Source organism: Mobula hypostoma, chromosome 1 (genome assembly GCF_963921235.1).
Source record: "Mobula hypostoma chromosome 1, sMobHyp1.1, whole genome shotgun sequence".
Taxonomy (NCBI): Eukaryota; Metazoa; Chordata; class Chondrichthyes; order Myliobatiformes; family Myliobatidae; genus Mobula; species Mobula hypostoma.
This window is the reverse complement of record NC_086097.1, coordinates 231,479,467-231,495,110: the sequence shown is the minus strand read 5'-3', so window position 1 is coordinate 231,495,110 and position 15,644 is coordinate 231,479,467. Positions and strand designations below refer to the sequence as shown.

General features: G+C 38.8%; 1 protein-coding gene across 2 annotated transcripts in view; it reads right to left on the bottom strand.

Moving 5' to 3' along the window:
* The window catches only part of mib1 (MIB E3 ubiquitin protein ligase 1), a 169,733-nt gene that overhangs the window by 77,724 nt on the left and 76,365 nt on the right, over positions 1 to 15,644 (bottom strand). For both annotated transcript variants that reach the window (XM_063065926.1, XM_063065933.1), the window contains exons 11-12: positions 10,580 to 10,777; positions 9,544 to 9,695 (exon numbers count right to left, since the gene is read on the bottom strand). In XM_063065926.1, the coding sequence (XP_062921996.1) occupies positions 9,544 to 9,695; positions 10,580 to 10,777 (350 nt within the window). The remainder of the gene's footprint in view (positions 1 to 9,543; positions 9,696 to 10,579; positions 10,778 to 15,644) is intronic.

Here is a 15,644-nt window from a genome sequence, read left to right as displayed (position 1 = left end):
TCAAGTCTACACAATAATCATGAACTTACAGAAAGCCTTTAACTCAGTAAGAATGCAGCTATAAAATTGTGCTTAAATTTGGCTATGGCATTTTATTATTAACAAGAAAACAAAGACAACAGTAGATGGCACAATACGAGCCTACAGAGGTGGGGTGTAAAGTTTTACTAGCAGTTTGCTCTGCAGAACCTACTCTTCCCATGGCTATGTGAGGGCTGCAAAGAAAAAAGCCATCAGAATTGTCTTAGAGGCTGCTGAATGAGCCTCCAGACGGCTGTGGATCAAGTAGTGTAACCGTGGACCAATGTTGCTGGGACACAAGCTGGAGCCTGATCAACCCTGGCTAGGTCGTCTGGGCAAGTGTTGTTGAAAGACCCGAAACACCCGATGACCTCAGATTACATTACTCATGATGTGACCCAGTGCATCCTAGGATGTATCTCAGCATCAGAACACAGAAAATAAATGAGATTTGACACACCGACAGGATTTAGCAAGGTCTGAAAAAATTCAATATTCCTAATAACTAGAAGAACCTTGACAGCAAATCCTTAGTCTAGCAATATCAAGTTGGTGCAGTCACCATGAAGAGCCAAAGAACTGGGTTGAGGTTCAAAGGCAAACAGGACATGCTTCACTTTCCATTTGGCAAGAAAACTGTAGCCACCGTAGAAAGTTCTGTTACTCACACATCAAACTCACAACGGCACTGCCAAACATAACTGACTGAATTTTCCATAGCTTTTATTTATCGAGATGTTGGTTGAGTACCATCCTTCTGACTACATCAAGGCTGGAGTGTACAAAAGAGAAAATTACCAGTGTTAGCAAAAAGCCTCAATATTATTCAAAGAATAACTAATGAAAATAATGAAATCATTTTTAGCTGTGAAGCTGATGATCCTAGTTAGATTAAGATTTTTCTTCCCCCACACTCACTGAGTGCGTCTGAAATGATGGTGGAGGCAGAACCCATTACAGGTTTTAAAAAAAATATCTGGATGGTCCTTGAATAACCATAATCTACAAGGCAATGCACTGCAAACAAGGAAATGGGAATGAGCTAAATGCTTCACATCCAGTTGGCATTACAACAATGAATTCCTTTTGTGCTGCAAATTTCTAATAATTCCTCCAAATAGTTTTCACATTCTTGGCTGGTATTTTCTTTTTATTATGTAACACCCTGGGAAAGGTTCAATTGCTAACATAATGGTCTTTCTGTAGAAGCCGTGTTTGGGTTATGGTTAGAGATAACGGGTGCAAGCCATCCAATGAGGGGAGTGTGTTTTCGTGCTGTGTGCCTGACACCGAGGTGATCTGGGTCCTGTTTGGTGGGAGATGGAAAGAGAAGACGCCAGAAAGGAGAGATCGTAGATGTGGAGTGGGACCGGGAGTGAACAAAGCCCGGGGAAATTGATGGAGGACCAGCGAAAGGAAAACCATGAGCTCCAACTTGTGCACATTAAACTGTTTCATTAAAATGAGCCCTTTTCTTTTTGTCTTTCTTGACTAATCTTTTAGTCAAATTAAGAATTATAAAGCTAAATCGTTTAATTGCATATGGTGTACTGTCAGTTATTTCGTGGTACTGATTTGTAACAGGGTGACACATCACGCAGCATCCACACAAACAGAAGGTTTTGGACCTCAATTTCACACGTTTGGCGGGGCTAGAGATTGTCTTCCTTAGACTTACTCAGCCGACAGAACCTGAGGGTTACAATTAAATCATTTACTTTTCAAATGCTATGTAGAGCATGACATTTACAGTTCCAGAGGCATTTGACATAAAAGTCTATGATACAAGATAAGAGCACATTGGGTTGGTCACAATATATTGAGTGGTTAAATGGAGTAAAACTGCAAAATCTTGCAGTAAAGTGGGGATCCTGGAGCATGAAACATTATTTCATGTATCTACATGCTAACAACTAGGGCCTTAATGGAACTTTGCCCATTAGGGAATGGAATATAGCAGCTGGAGGCGCTGAGGAAACAGTCTTTGGTCATATTTAAGTATAAACTTGCAAAGGAAACAGTGCAGGGAAGATTCACCAGGTTGATTCCCTGGATGAAGGAGTTTACACTTGAAAAATGGTCTAATAAGTTGGATCTGTATTCAATGAAGTATGGAAGAATGAGAGATCTTCTCAAAACACAAGGTTTGAGAGGGCTTTGACAGGTGGGTGCTTTCGTATGTATGAATTATTGCCAACAGAAAGATGATACTGCAACTTTACTGCACCATAACATAACTGCTCAGCTGCTTAATGGAAAAGCCTCTAATCCCATGTTTTGTTCTTGCAGGACATATCAATTACTTATTTAATAATATAGTTTTATTCAAGTTATCTTAAAATAGAAAGTCACTCAAGTTAAAATTTGCTTTAGATAGGTATGAAATGGCATAAAAGTTGAGTAACTAAATAATCTATAATTATTGACTCTGGTATCAGTGAAGAGAAATCAATGGGATCGGGGGTATGGAGGGAAGGCTGGTACAGGGTTCTGAGTTGGATGATCAGCCATGATCATACTGAATGGCGGTGCATGCTCGAAGGGCCAAATGGCCTACTCCTGCACCTGTTTTCTATGATCCCTAATCCACTCCAAGTTCACAGTTATTCCTCTCTGCACCTTGCGGCGCATCGGGCGGCAAACATGCCATTTCTTTAGCATTTTGTGTTTTTTTCTGAGCAATGTTCCCTTTTAAGGTGTGCATTTGTGCGCACGCACACACCTTCTGCTACTAGTGCACAATGGAATTTAAAACGTACACAACAGGTTGTCTCCCTCTACCTCGTTGACATGTTAAGTATATTTCACAATCATGAACATCACATTTTCTTTTCTGGTTTCTGACGCGGACTGTGCTGACAAAGTGGAATTTGCGATGATTTGTCTGCAGATTTTAGAAGTAGCTTATTTATACTATTTTTAATTGAAGAACTTATTCAGTTGTCACTAGGCAAAAAATCGCACAGCAAAGATTTTAGCGCACACTGCTCATTACAAATCAGAGGAAACATTGTTTACAAGGTTGAGTTGCTAACTCAACACTGCAAGGAGTCGCCCAGATTTGAACCCAGGACCATCCACCTCAAAGTCTAGTGCTGATGCCACTACACCACAAGCTGACTTAAATTCATATTTACCGTTTGTTTCACATGAGCTACTGTTTATTGTGTTGCTCTTTCCATACTGTTCATATCAATAAACATAACATTTTAAAGCAATTGCTGTTTCTAATTCATCTGTACCAGTTATGTTTCTTGCAGTACAATTGGTTTTCAGCCACCATAACTAATTTTTGTTTACATGGGTTTTCCATAATTTATTATGTTTATAATTACAGAATTAATTGACTAGCTATATTGTTAAATATAAACTGTTCCCTACTTTAAATGTTACAATTTGAAATTTTATTGCAGTTTTATATAGCCACAAAATTTCTAAAGATAAAGCTTTTTGTACATAAAAGCACAGTTCACATTATTTAAATTTGTTTTGGATGAATGACTCAAAATTAATTGTGACCTGTGCCATGCGAGAGGTAACATTTTCTCCCTTGCCTGCCCCCCATCCTTGTCTGGGCCACCTGAATTACCCATTGCTCACAGTATTATATTTCCTCCAAACTTGTACTCCGTTTCTTTTTGACTTACTCTTGAAGCATATACAATGATACAAATGTAATGCTATTCTGACATAAGCTGAGAGAAATGACAGGCTGTTGTGCAAGATCGTCAGCATGTCTTATTTTTGCCCCAACTGATTTACAGTATGCAAGTAGCATTCAAATTGTTAAAATTTTCTTTCAGGTTCAAAGTCCAGTTAATTTCCTCATCTGTACAGTATTGTTTAGTACATAAGACAATTATTATAGACTTTAAGATTCCAGTCAGTGCACCTTACCAGGAATATCTTGAATATTCCTTCTTTACAATACTTTCCATCCCTACATTACCCAAAATATATATTCTCAGTTTAGTCACTTCTTCATGATACTTTGTTATTTCAGTCAGTGATCCTCTTCGTTACAAACCAATTTTAAAATTACAATGGATTCCAGTTAATTGCGACACATTAGGACAAGTACATTTTGGCTCAACTAAGCGGCTGCCCCAATTAGCCAAAGTTTCATGGAAATAGTTAAAAAAGTATGAAAAAAAAAAGACAAACTGCTGTTTAACTGAGTAACAAATTATTTATTTAAATGAAATACAGAACAAATTAGAATACTATCAAAAGTACTGGTGTGTATCTGCTATATTCGACAATGACAGGAACCCTTCTTGGGAGTATATTTAAAGTGGAAAATCCATTACATTGGCGCAGTCCACTCTCCCGACCTTGGAATGTGTGGTATGATTAGACATCACAACTGGGGTCTTCCCTGGCTGCAGTGGATGACTAATTCTTCTGAGCCTAGTCTTGCCCTTTGCTCTCCACGGAGCATTGCAGAACTGTTTTCCTGGCCATTGGATCTCACTGTACATCTCATCCGCCCAGACCAGAGGAGATGACTTTGCACGTTAGGACATGCACGTCCCTATCTCACCAGGGTATGAAACCCAGCAGCTAATCTCACCCGGTTTGGCCCGCTTGTCAAAACACTATACTGGGCTGTGGCCGCTGTCACATGCAAACAGCTACTTGGAGTCAAAGATGAGAGCTGTGTACAGTGGAGTCCAAAGGTAACATTCAATATGGTTGATGATAACTTCTTCGTAGGTCCTAACTTAGAGTAGTGAAATCGTTTCATTTTCACCTCCGCCCGTTTCTGGCATTTCTATGTCTGAATACTTGAAACAGCAGTGAGCAAAACAGCTCTGAATTCCTACTAATTTCTCACTAAAAATCACTGCTTTTCTCCAAATTTCCTTTTACTTTACTTTAGATCAGCCCCATTGATGTGACAATCAGTCAAACACTTCACTAATGTCAAAGGCAGTAACCTTAACCTTTGGAATTTAGCACTTCTGTTCATGCATTGACTAAGACTGAAACGAGGTCTGGAGCAGTGTACTTGCGCAAAATTCAAGCAACATCAGTGAACAAGTTATTGGTTAATTGACAGCATTGTGAATGATACCATCAACTTCACAGCAATATTCGGTCTCAGGAAAAAGTTCTTTGAAAATTAATATCTTAACCCAGCACATAACTCTGGGCAGCAGTGATCCCTGCCTTCCTATTTTCCTCAAGATACAAACTACCTGTATCAGGCATTTGAAGCAACTGCAGAGGTAACACCACATGACAAAATACTTCAAATCCGTTTGCAAATACGCAAACCAGTGTCAATATCCTATGCCAGGCCAAGTTCCCAGCACTGAGCTCCCAAGTCATTTGCAGCCTTTGACAAGAGATTACTAGATGGGGAGAGTAAAAGAATTAAAAATCCTTTAAAAACATCCATGAAAGAATTGCTACAACCCCTGGAAACACCCAGGTCGTGACTAAACAAAGAGAAGGAACATTTAAAGTGATATCATGAACCAAGTTCATCCTTCCTCACTACAGGAAGGACGTAGAAACCATAGAAAGGGTGCACAGGAGATTTACAAGGATTGCCTGGATTGGGGAGCATGCCTGATGATAATTGGTTGTGTGAACTCGGCCTCTTCTCCTTGGAGCAATGGAGGATGAGAGGTGACCTGATAGAGGTGTATAGGATGATAAGAGGCACTGATCATATGGATAGTCAGAGGCTTTTTCCCAGGGCTAGCATGAGAGGGCACAGTTTTAAGGTCCTTGGAAGTAGGTACAGAGGAGATGTCAGGGGCAAGTTTTTTTTTAAATCTAGAGGGTGGTGAGTGCATGGAATGGGCTACCGACGACAGTGGTGGAGGTGGATACAACAGGGTCTTTTAAGAGACTCCTGGATAGGTACATAGAGCTTAGAAAAATAGAGGGCTATGGGTAATTCTAGGTAATTCAGTCTCCCTATCGGCGGGAGGAGAAGATGGCAGCGCGCCACACGTGCACAGCTCTCCAGTGAAAATAATATTGTATCTGTTAAATAGGGGCCGTGGACCATTCTGATTTGATGGAGAATGGCCGTGAAAGCACAGAGGAACATCTGGAGAAATTTCTGAAACGCCCGTTCGCTGCTGTCGTAACTGTGTGCTCGTGAATCTTTCAGAGGGTAAGCCTCAAAATCCCCGGCCTTGCCTGCTTTTGGTGACCGAGGAGGTTGTTGAATCGTTCGGACACAGATGGCGCTCAGTACTCTGTGTCGGACAGCTGATCAGAGCTTGAAGTTTTCGGATGACTCAGAGTCGGATTGTGGTCGGCATGACAGGGAGAGATTTTCTTCCTTCTCCCATCTGCGTGAGATGTGGGACATTTGAGAAACTTTGAACTTTACTGTGCTCACGGACTTCTTCATCAAGTTATGATATTGTTGCACTGTTTTGTAACTATATGTTATAATTATGTGGTTTTGTCAGTTTTTTCAGTCTTGGTTTGTCCTGTGTTTTGTGATATCACACCAGAGGAAATAATGTATCATTTCTTAATGCATGCATTACTAAATGACAATAAAAGAGGACTACGTGTCTTCACAATCATCATAATTTCTAAGGTAAGGACATGTTTGGCACAGCTTTGTGGGCTGAAGGGCCTGTATTGTGCTGTAGGTTTTCTATGTTTCTAAGTTCCATGCATAAAGACCATACAGAAGATCAGCATAGAAGGCAAAAGTAATATACCACCTCCCTAAACATCCACCCACTTGACCTACAAAGCATTTTCCGTAGCAAAATCTACAAGTCAACACTATCTATTGTCCCCTCAAAACCAATAGACCTACAGTGGAAGTCAGCAAACCTAATCCAAAAATCACAGTCTAAGATGAGAATGAGAAGAGTACTAATTGGACAAATTGGATTTGTCCTCTTATTTCTGAACAGAACTTGCCTAGGCAATTTTCCACATTGTCTGTTAAATACCAGTACTGCAGTGTACTGTAACAGTTTCTAGCTAGATTCTGGAGTGCAAGTCTTTAGTACTTCAGGACACCTGGATGGCATCCCAGGTTAGACAGGCAGCGGGTGCCATGGTAGCGTAGCAGTTAGCGTGACGCTATTATAGCTCAGGGTGGAGTTCAGAGTTCAATCCAGGCATCCTCTGTAAGGAGTCTCTGTATATCCTCCGCGTAGAATGCGTGGGTTTTCTGCAGGTCCTCCAGTTTTCTCTCACATTCCAAAGACGTACCAGGCTAAATAGTTATTGTAAATTGTCCCGTGATTAGGTTAGGGTTAAATCACAGTTGTCGGGGGTTGCTGGGCAGTGCGGCTCAAAAGGCCGTTAGGGCCTATTCTGCACAGCATCTCTAAATAAATGTTTTAAAAATCCTGCACATCCAGCCAATTTTCATATACTGTGTCGGCCAAAAACAAATTGTTTGAACAGCGATTTCAGAGATGATACAAATGAATTAGAATCCATTTTGCAATTCCGGTTGAAAATGGTTGAAAGCTTTCAGATTGACCTTCTATATTCATCCAATGGATTCCACTTTGACAGAAAGGAGATATAGAGCCATCTTTTACCAATGGTTTACAATCCACAATTTACAACTGGTGTAACTCGATGACAATACATAGAGTTGATACACGAGTTTTGTTTCTAGTTTATGCCTATATTATTGTTCACAACCTTCAGGTTTTGTTTTGCCACAGCTATTTCTTCCCATATCCTACTAGTTCTAAATAGCGCAACAAAAATTAATACAGAATAATTCTATTGTTCTCTCATTCACAAGTGCAAGATACGTTAATGTCTCAAATGATCTTATCCACCTACAAAAGTAGATGGAGAAAAAAATTAAGGCACGTCATTTAACATTTGCTTCTAATACAATCATGAATCAGTAATGGTGGTAAGAATTTGAAGAATTTACGAAGTCATTTAAAATAGGCAATGAACTACCCAACTACGAGAAAAGAGCAGATTATAAGAGATTAAAAAAAAAGTATGGGCATTACAAATTTAATTAATTAAAAGTTGTAGTCACAACCCACCAACTTTTTTAGCTGAGGTGGAGCTTCAGGAACAAGTTCTACAGATACTGTAAATTCAGTACGTGCACATTCTAATTCCCACCAGATTTTGTCATCATTAACAAACTGGGTCAGAGGTCCCCAACCTTTTATGCATCGCGGACCGGTTTAATATTGAAAATATTCTTGTGGACCAGCCGACCATGGGGGGGAGGGGGGTAGGGTAGGTGTTAATCACGACCAGAATATAGGTGATAAGTCACTTATAAGTGCCTAATCACTCAATTTCGTTTCTAAAGGAGTTTATCTAATGAATTTAATATTAAACACACAGCACATATTTTCCTCGCATGAATATGGCGTTAAGTCAATTATAACAGTGGTCCCAAACCTCCGGGCTGCGGACCGATACATTGCTGCAAAGAATGCAGCGGTACAGCGGTGGCCGGAACAAACCCAGCACATCTTTCAGAAAAAAGCCGAAATAAACAAGCTAATTGATTAGGTGCTGCCCGGCACGTAATTAATTAGCTTGTTTATTTCAGCTTTTTTCTTAAAGGTGTGTTGGGTGCGTTCTGGCTACTGCTGCATTCTTCGCGGCCCAGAGGCTGGGGACCACTGAATTATAAGTCACTTATAGTCAATAGCATTATAACATTTTAAGTAACGTTTGGATGTTAAACACACAGCGCATATTTTCCTCGTATGAACATTTAAAATCATTGCAACACACCAATATCGCTGAATCAGTGGGAGCCCTGGGCTTGTCTTCCTGCAACAAGACGGTCCCATCGAGGGGTGATGGGAGGCAGTGATACTCAAAGGGGGTTCCTATGTCCAGTCTATTCCGCAATTTAGTTTTCGTTGCGTTCATTGCAGAAAACTCCGCTTCGCAGCGATATGTTGGAAATGGAAGCAACGTTTTCAGTGCTTTCGTGGCTATCTCAGGATATTCAGCCTTGAGTTTGATCCAGAATACCGGCAGAGATGTTATGTCAAACATACTTTTCAGCCCACCATCATTTGCAAGCTCGAGGAGTTCATCTTCTTCCCGCGCTGATGTGGATGATTCACCGGGGACATTCACAGATGGGTCACAGACCCATTCCTTTGCATGTCTTAAGTCATTTGCGTCTTGGGTCACTGATGACCTTGCGTGTGTTCAAGTTCAACAGTGGGCGTGACAGGGAATGAGGAAAGGTGCAGCTGACTCATATCGCCAAATCATACCGTTTCCTTGCGGCCCGGTACCGGTCCGCGGCCTGGTGGTTGGGGACCACTGAACTGGGTGATACCACGCATAAAACTATGTGACAAATAAATCATGGTACATCATTTGCTTAAAAACATTTACAAGCAGAGCAGATAAATATGGTTGTTTTATAAAAGCTTTTCATAACATGGGAGTGACTTCAAAGTATTCCAGTAAAGCACACTCCCAACATAATAAGTAACCAAGAACATTGGAAAATTATCAAGCAACAAATTATATAGTATTTTTCCAGGAATTTAAATAATATTTGAACCATACCTAGGATTTCCTCGCAGAGCAGCGTGATGAAGAGCATTGAAACCATTGTTGTTAGTGATCGTTACATCTGCTCCTGATTCAAGCAGCACCGAGAGCATATCGTCCCTTTTTTTGCTTATTGCATCATGAAGAGGTGTGTCACCTTCAGAGTCCTGTAGAAATATTAAGAGAGTTTTGTATTCAGTATTTACAGGTGCTTTGGAGGCAAAGCAGAAACAAGATCATAGAAACAGTACAAGTACATCTCTGTAAAGATATTATCTTCAAAGAATACTTAAGTGCTAAAAATATAGACAGTTTTTCCCTCATAAAAACAAATAACAAAAATATATGCTTTTCAATGTAGTTTATAATGTCCAAGAACATAGAACTATCGAAAATTTATTAAGTGACATCTCTTTACTTTTAACGGTATTTTGCTGAATAATGTCTCAGAAGTTAATATATTCAAAAGCAATTTGTTCACAAAATTCCCAATATAAACTAAATTTTTTACGATCACCTAATTCTCAATAAATTGTCAAATTAGAGAATTATAGAATCTTTTCCAGAGGTATCATGAAAGCATTTACTATAATTTAAAAATGTAAAATAAACTTCCAATGCAGCCATGCAATTTTCATTTATATTCAGAGACTGCTTAACTGTAAAATGAAGTTAAAACTAATGCAAGTGTAGACAATGTGTAAAATCGCACTTAATATACCTACAATTTGCTTCTATATAAAATGATGGAATAAATTGAAGTCCCATATAAGGATTAAACAAATGTTTATAAAGAACTTCATTTTTAATTTCTCTGTGGATAACATTTCTGGCCATAGTCAATCAATACTATTTTTGATCAGCAGTTATAAATAATGATAATGAATGTTTTTAAATCTACTTGAACTTTTATATTTTTTTTAAATCAATATTAGTTTTAGTATTATTGACTAATTGTAACAGTTCCACCATAAATACCAAGCGGTGAAATGAAATGGTACATCATAAATTTTTAAACTTCTATTTGAACACTTAGGAGTGAATTTCTTACCTGAAGGCTTGGGTGACATCCAAGATCCAGCAAAGTTTTAACAACTTGCAAATGACCTTTATTTACAGCAATGTGCAACGGAGTCTGTCTCCGCTTATTCCGAGCATTGAGATCTGCTCCTCCTCTATGTAAAACATCAATAACTGCTCCTTCATCACCAAATGATGCATGGTGAACGGCTCTGTCTCCATCTTTATCCTTTAATTAAAAAAACACAATAAACAACGCAAAGAAACTCTTTACTGTACTGCCAAAAGGCCTTTTAAAACACTGCAATTAATACTTCTTCAATTGCTGTACATTCTGTCCATTTGTTGAGTGTTCCTCCAACATTTCCAACAGGTGACACCTAGTCATTTGCGACTAAAGCAAAATTAAAAATTCATGATTGTTCTGGATAGATGCTCTCAATGGAGTTTAAAGGTCAAACTAAAATAGATCTGGATCTCTGCAATACACCCTACTTAGTTTATTCTATCAATGCCTTCTTTCAAAGAAAGGAAAATTAATTAAACTACAAGTTTATTACCCTGTATATATTTTTTATTTGACCTACTTATGGATTGAGCCAATGAAATAAGTATACGGGAATATAGTGAATCCTTTTAAAGATTAACTAATAGCTTAAATTAAAAGAAGAAAATATGCAAGCTCAAATGTATATGGAAATAATTGGGTAATTAGTGACGCACATTACCATTTCCATGAGGCAGAATGTTGATAAAATTTGGCCAGCAGTAAAAGGAGAAGTTTGTGTGATACCTTCAAGAAACTTCTGAATCACTATAAAGCAGCAATCCCTGCAACTGCACGCATTTCTCTCAGGTGCCCTCGTTTCTCTGTGTGTTAGTAGAAACACCGAAAAAAGGACCAATTTTCTTGTTAGCTTTATTGATTGGAAAGGGAAAAAAAAACAAATGATACAAAGGGAAAAAATATTGATTAAATTTAGCTAACTACGGAAGAAACATGGCTTACACAGAATAATTTAGAGAATAATATTAAGTGGAACATTGATGGCAAGAAATATACTGACCAGTTTGGACCAATAAAATGAAAAAAAATTTTGCTTCATAAATTATACCATTAGGGATTAAATCTGGTAAGAATAGATACATACCACTGAATACAAGGCATAAAGACATGTCATTGTCTTCATGAGCAGATAGGTTAAAATACAAAGCTTTGGGGTTCAGATTCAAAATCAGTGCCTATAAAAAGCGTTCATTCCATTTGGAAGTTTTCACATATTATTATTTTACAAAATTGAATCACAGTGCATTTAATTTGGCTTTTTTGACACTGATGAACAGGGAAAGACTCGTGTCAAAGTGAAAACAAATTTCTACAAATTGGTAGAAATTTATTACAACTTTTAAACACAAAATAATTGATTGCATAATTACTCACCCCCTTCAAGTCAGTATTTAGTAGATGCATCTTTGGCAGCAATTACAGCCTTGAATCCGTGTAGATAGGTCTCTATCAGCATTGCACATCTGGACACTGCAATTTCCCCCCCATTCTTCTTTACAAAACTGCTCAATCTCTGTCAGATTGCATGGGGCAAGTGAGTGAACAGCCCTTTTCAAGTCCAGCCACAAATTCTCAATTGGATTGAGGTCTGGACTCTGACTTGGCCACTCCAAGACATTAACTTTGTTGTTTTTAAGCCATCCCTGTGTAGCTTTAGCTTCATGCCTGGGGTCATTGTCTTGCTGGAAAATAAATCTCCTTCCAAGTCACAGTTCTCTTGCAGACAGCATTAGGTTTTCCTTCAGGATTTCCCCATATTTTGCAGCATTCATTTTACCCTTCTCCTTCACAAGCTTTCCAGGGCCTGCTGCAGTGAAGTATCCCCACAGCATGATGCAGCTACCACCATGCTTCGTGGTAGGTATGGTGGGTTTTTGATGATCATTTAGTCTGATGACCAAAAAGCTCAATTTTGGTTTCATCAGACCATAAGAAACTTCTTCCAGCTGAATTCAAAGGCCTTCTGGCAAACTCTAGCCAAGATTCCATGTGAGTATTTTTTCCCCCCATAGTAGCTTTCACTTTGCCACTCTCCCATAAAGCTGGAAATGGTGAAGCATCTGGGCAACAGTTGTTCTATGCCTATCTCAGCCACTCCTCCAGAGTTGTCATAGGTCTCTCGGTGGCCTCCCTCACTAGTGCCCTTCTTGCATGCTCACTCCGTTTTTGAGGACGGCCTCCTCTAAGCAAATTTAAAGCTGTACCATATTATTTCCATTGCTTGCTGATTGACTTATCCGTACTCCAAGTGATATACAGTGACTTGGAAATTTTCTTGTACTCATCTCCTGACTTGTGTTTTTTCAACAACCTTTTCGTGGAGTTGCCTGGATGTTCTTTTGTCTTCAAGGTCTAGTTTTTGCCAGGATACTGACTCACCAGCAACTGGACCTCCCAGAGACGGGTGTATTTCTACCACATTCAATTGAAACGCACACAGATCTCCATTTAATTAATTATGTGGCTTCTAAAACCAATTGGCTACACCACTGATGATCTGGTATGTCATATCAAAGGGAGTGAATACTTAAGCAGTTAATTATTTTGTGTTTCATATTTGTAGAGATATGTTTTCACATTGACAGCAAAGTCTTTTTCTGTTGATCAGTGTCAAAAAAGCTGAATTAAATCCACTGTGATTCAATGTTTGTAAAACAGTAAAATATTGAAACTTCCAAGGGGCTGTGAATACTTTTTATAGGTATTGTATGAAGTACACACTCAATGGGCCAAATGGCTTCCTATCGTGTGTTTTTCATGAGGATAAAATGTCTATTGGATTTCTGCATAATTACTTCAAAATTGCCAATTAAAATGGTTACTGACTGTATACAATAGTTATTGTACTTTTGACTAATCAGAAACATCACTGTACCGTGTGGTCATGTACACTGGATATGTTAAAACTACAATCTCCATTACTGCTTTCCCAAACATCTGTGTCCTTAATGCCTGTTCACCATTGTCTCTGCCTCTAGCATTCAGACCAATAGGAATGTCATATATGGCTTCCCCAAGAAAGCCACTTGTCCACTGGGCTCTAGCCATCTGACTCCTGCCAACGGGTCTTGGCCCAAAATGTCAATTATACATCTTTCCCCCATAGACGCTGCCTGGCCTGCTGAGATCCGCCAGCATTTTGTGTGTGTTGTTTGGATTTCCGGCATCTGCAGATTATCTCTTGTTTGGGTTCAATAACTATCATCTTTGGTCAAGTAGCGCTATCCAAGGTCAGTGCATTTCATGCACAAATTTCATCTTTGGTGTATTTCAGCAGTATCTCTTGCCACTGGTGGGGTACCACACATATCGCTCTCACTGAAGGATCTTTTTGAGATTTCACATATTTTCTTGATGCTGCATTAGCGATCAAATGAAATCAATTTGAAATTTGCAATACACTGATGTAGCATTTAAAACAAATGCTTTGTAAATGTTCTTTGCATAAAAAATTGTCTTAACTTCTCTCCAAACATTGTTTTTAAGCTTCTATGCCCTTGTTCTGTACAGCCTCAGGAACACAAGAAAGCTTTTATCCAAACCATAATTAATTTTTTCCAAAAGTGTATACCATCACTTGAGATTCAAAGGAACACAAACCTAATTTATGTCTTCTCTCATCCTAACTGAAGCTGGCAAAATTCTGGTAAATCTCAGATGGATTTCTTCCGGCTGAGATGCCAGAATGGTGAACAATTCTTGCTGTGATCCAATTATCACTTTATTGGAAAAGCTCCTGTTAATCTTTCAAGTCTCCAGATAAAAAGGCTAATACCCAATCGCCTTTTTTTTAGTAATTAACCATCACATAATAGTAACTTCACCCAATCACACTTTCTCTCAGTTCACCATTTAAAAATTCATCGACATTTTGGCAGTCCAAACTGATCCAAACTTATTTGCATTTAAGTACATCAATGATCTGTCAAAAAACTCATGATTCTTAAAAATTATATACATTTATTCACAGGTTGCCACAAACCTTAGCACAATTACAAGATTGGAGTTACAGACCTGCACTGTTTCCTAACTTATTGATACTCATCAATTTTTTCTGAGAAATGGGAGCAGAAAGGAACTATCTGGCCCTTTCACCCCATACCTGGGTTCTTCAAATTTCATGCCTATTTTCTGCATTGTTCCCTTATTACTCAGTTCTCAATATACAGAAAGTAGAATATACGACATTACAGCACAGTACTATCCACTTAACCTAAGAGAAGAATCTAACTCTTTCACATAGCCCTCCATTTTTCTTTCATCCATGTGCCAATCTAAGGGTCTCTTAAATGACCCTAATGTATATGGTTCTACCACCAAACCAGGCAGTATGGTCCATGAAGTTACCACTCTGTGTAAAAGTTACCACTTTACTTCTGACATCCACCCTATACTTTCCTCCAATCACCTTAAAATTAAGCCCCCTCATATTAGGCATTGCCACCCTGGGAGAAAGGCACTAGCTAACCATTCAATCTATTCTTTTTATCATCTTAACATCACAAAACCATAAGACATAGGAGCAGAATTAGGCCATTTGGCTCATCAGGTCTGTACCATCCACTCCACCATGGCTGATTTATTTTCCCTCTCAATCTCATTCGCCTGACTTGTCCCCATATCTTTTGACACCTTGACTAATCCAGAACCTATCAACCTTACTTTAAATACACCCGATGACTTGGCAAATAGACTCCCCCACTAAAGAAAACATCCTCTCCACATCCACTCTATCTCAGCTTTTCAATATTTGATCGGTTTCAATTAAATCTCACCTCATTATTCTCAACTCCAACAAGTACAGGACCTGAGCCATCAAACACTCCTCATTGTTAACTCTTTCATCCCTGGAATCATTCTCATGAATCTCCTCTGGACCCTCTCCAAATGCCAGCACATCCTTTCTTAGATAAGGAGCCCAAAACTCTTCACAATATTCCAAGTGCAATCTAACTAAAGCCTCATAAAGCATCAGCATTACACCCTCACTTTTATATTTCAGTCCTCTTGAAATGCATGAAAACATTGC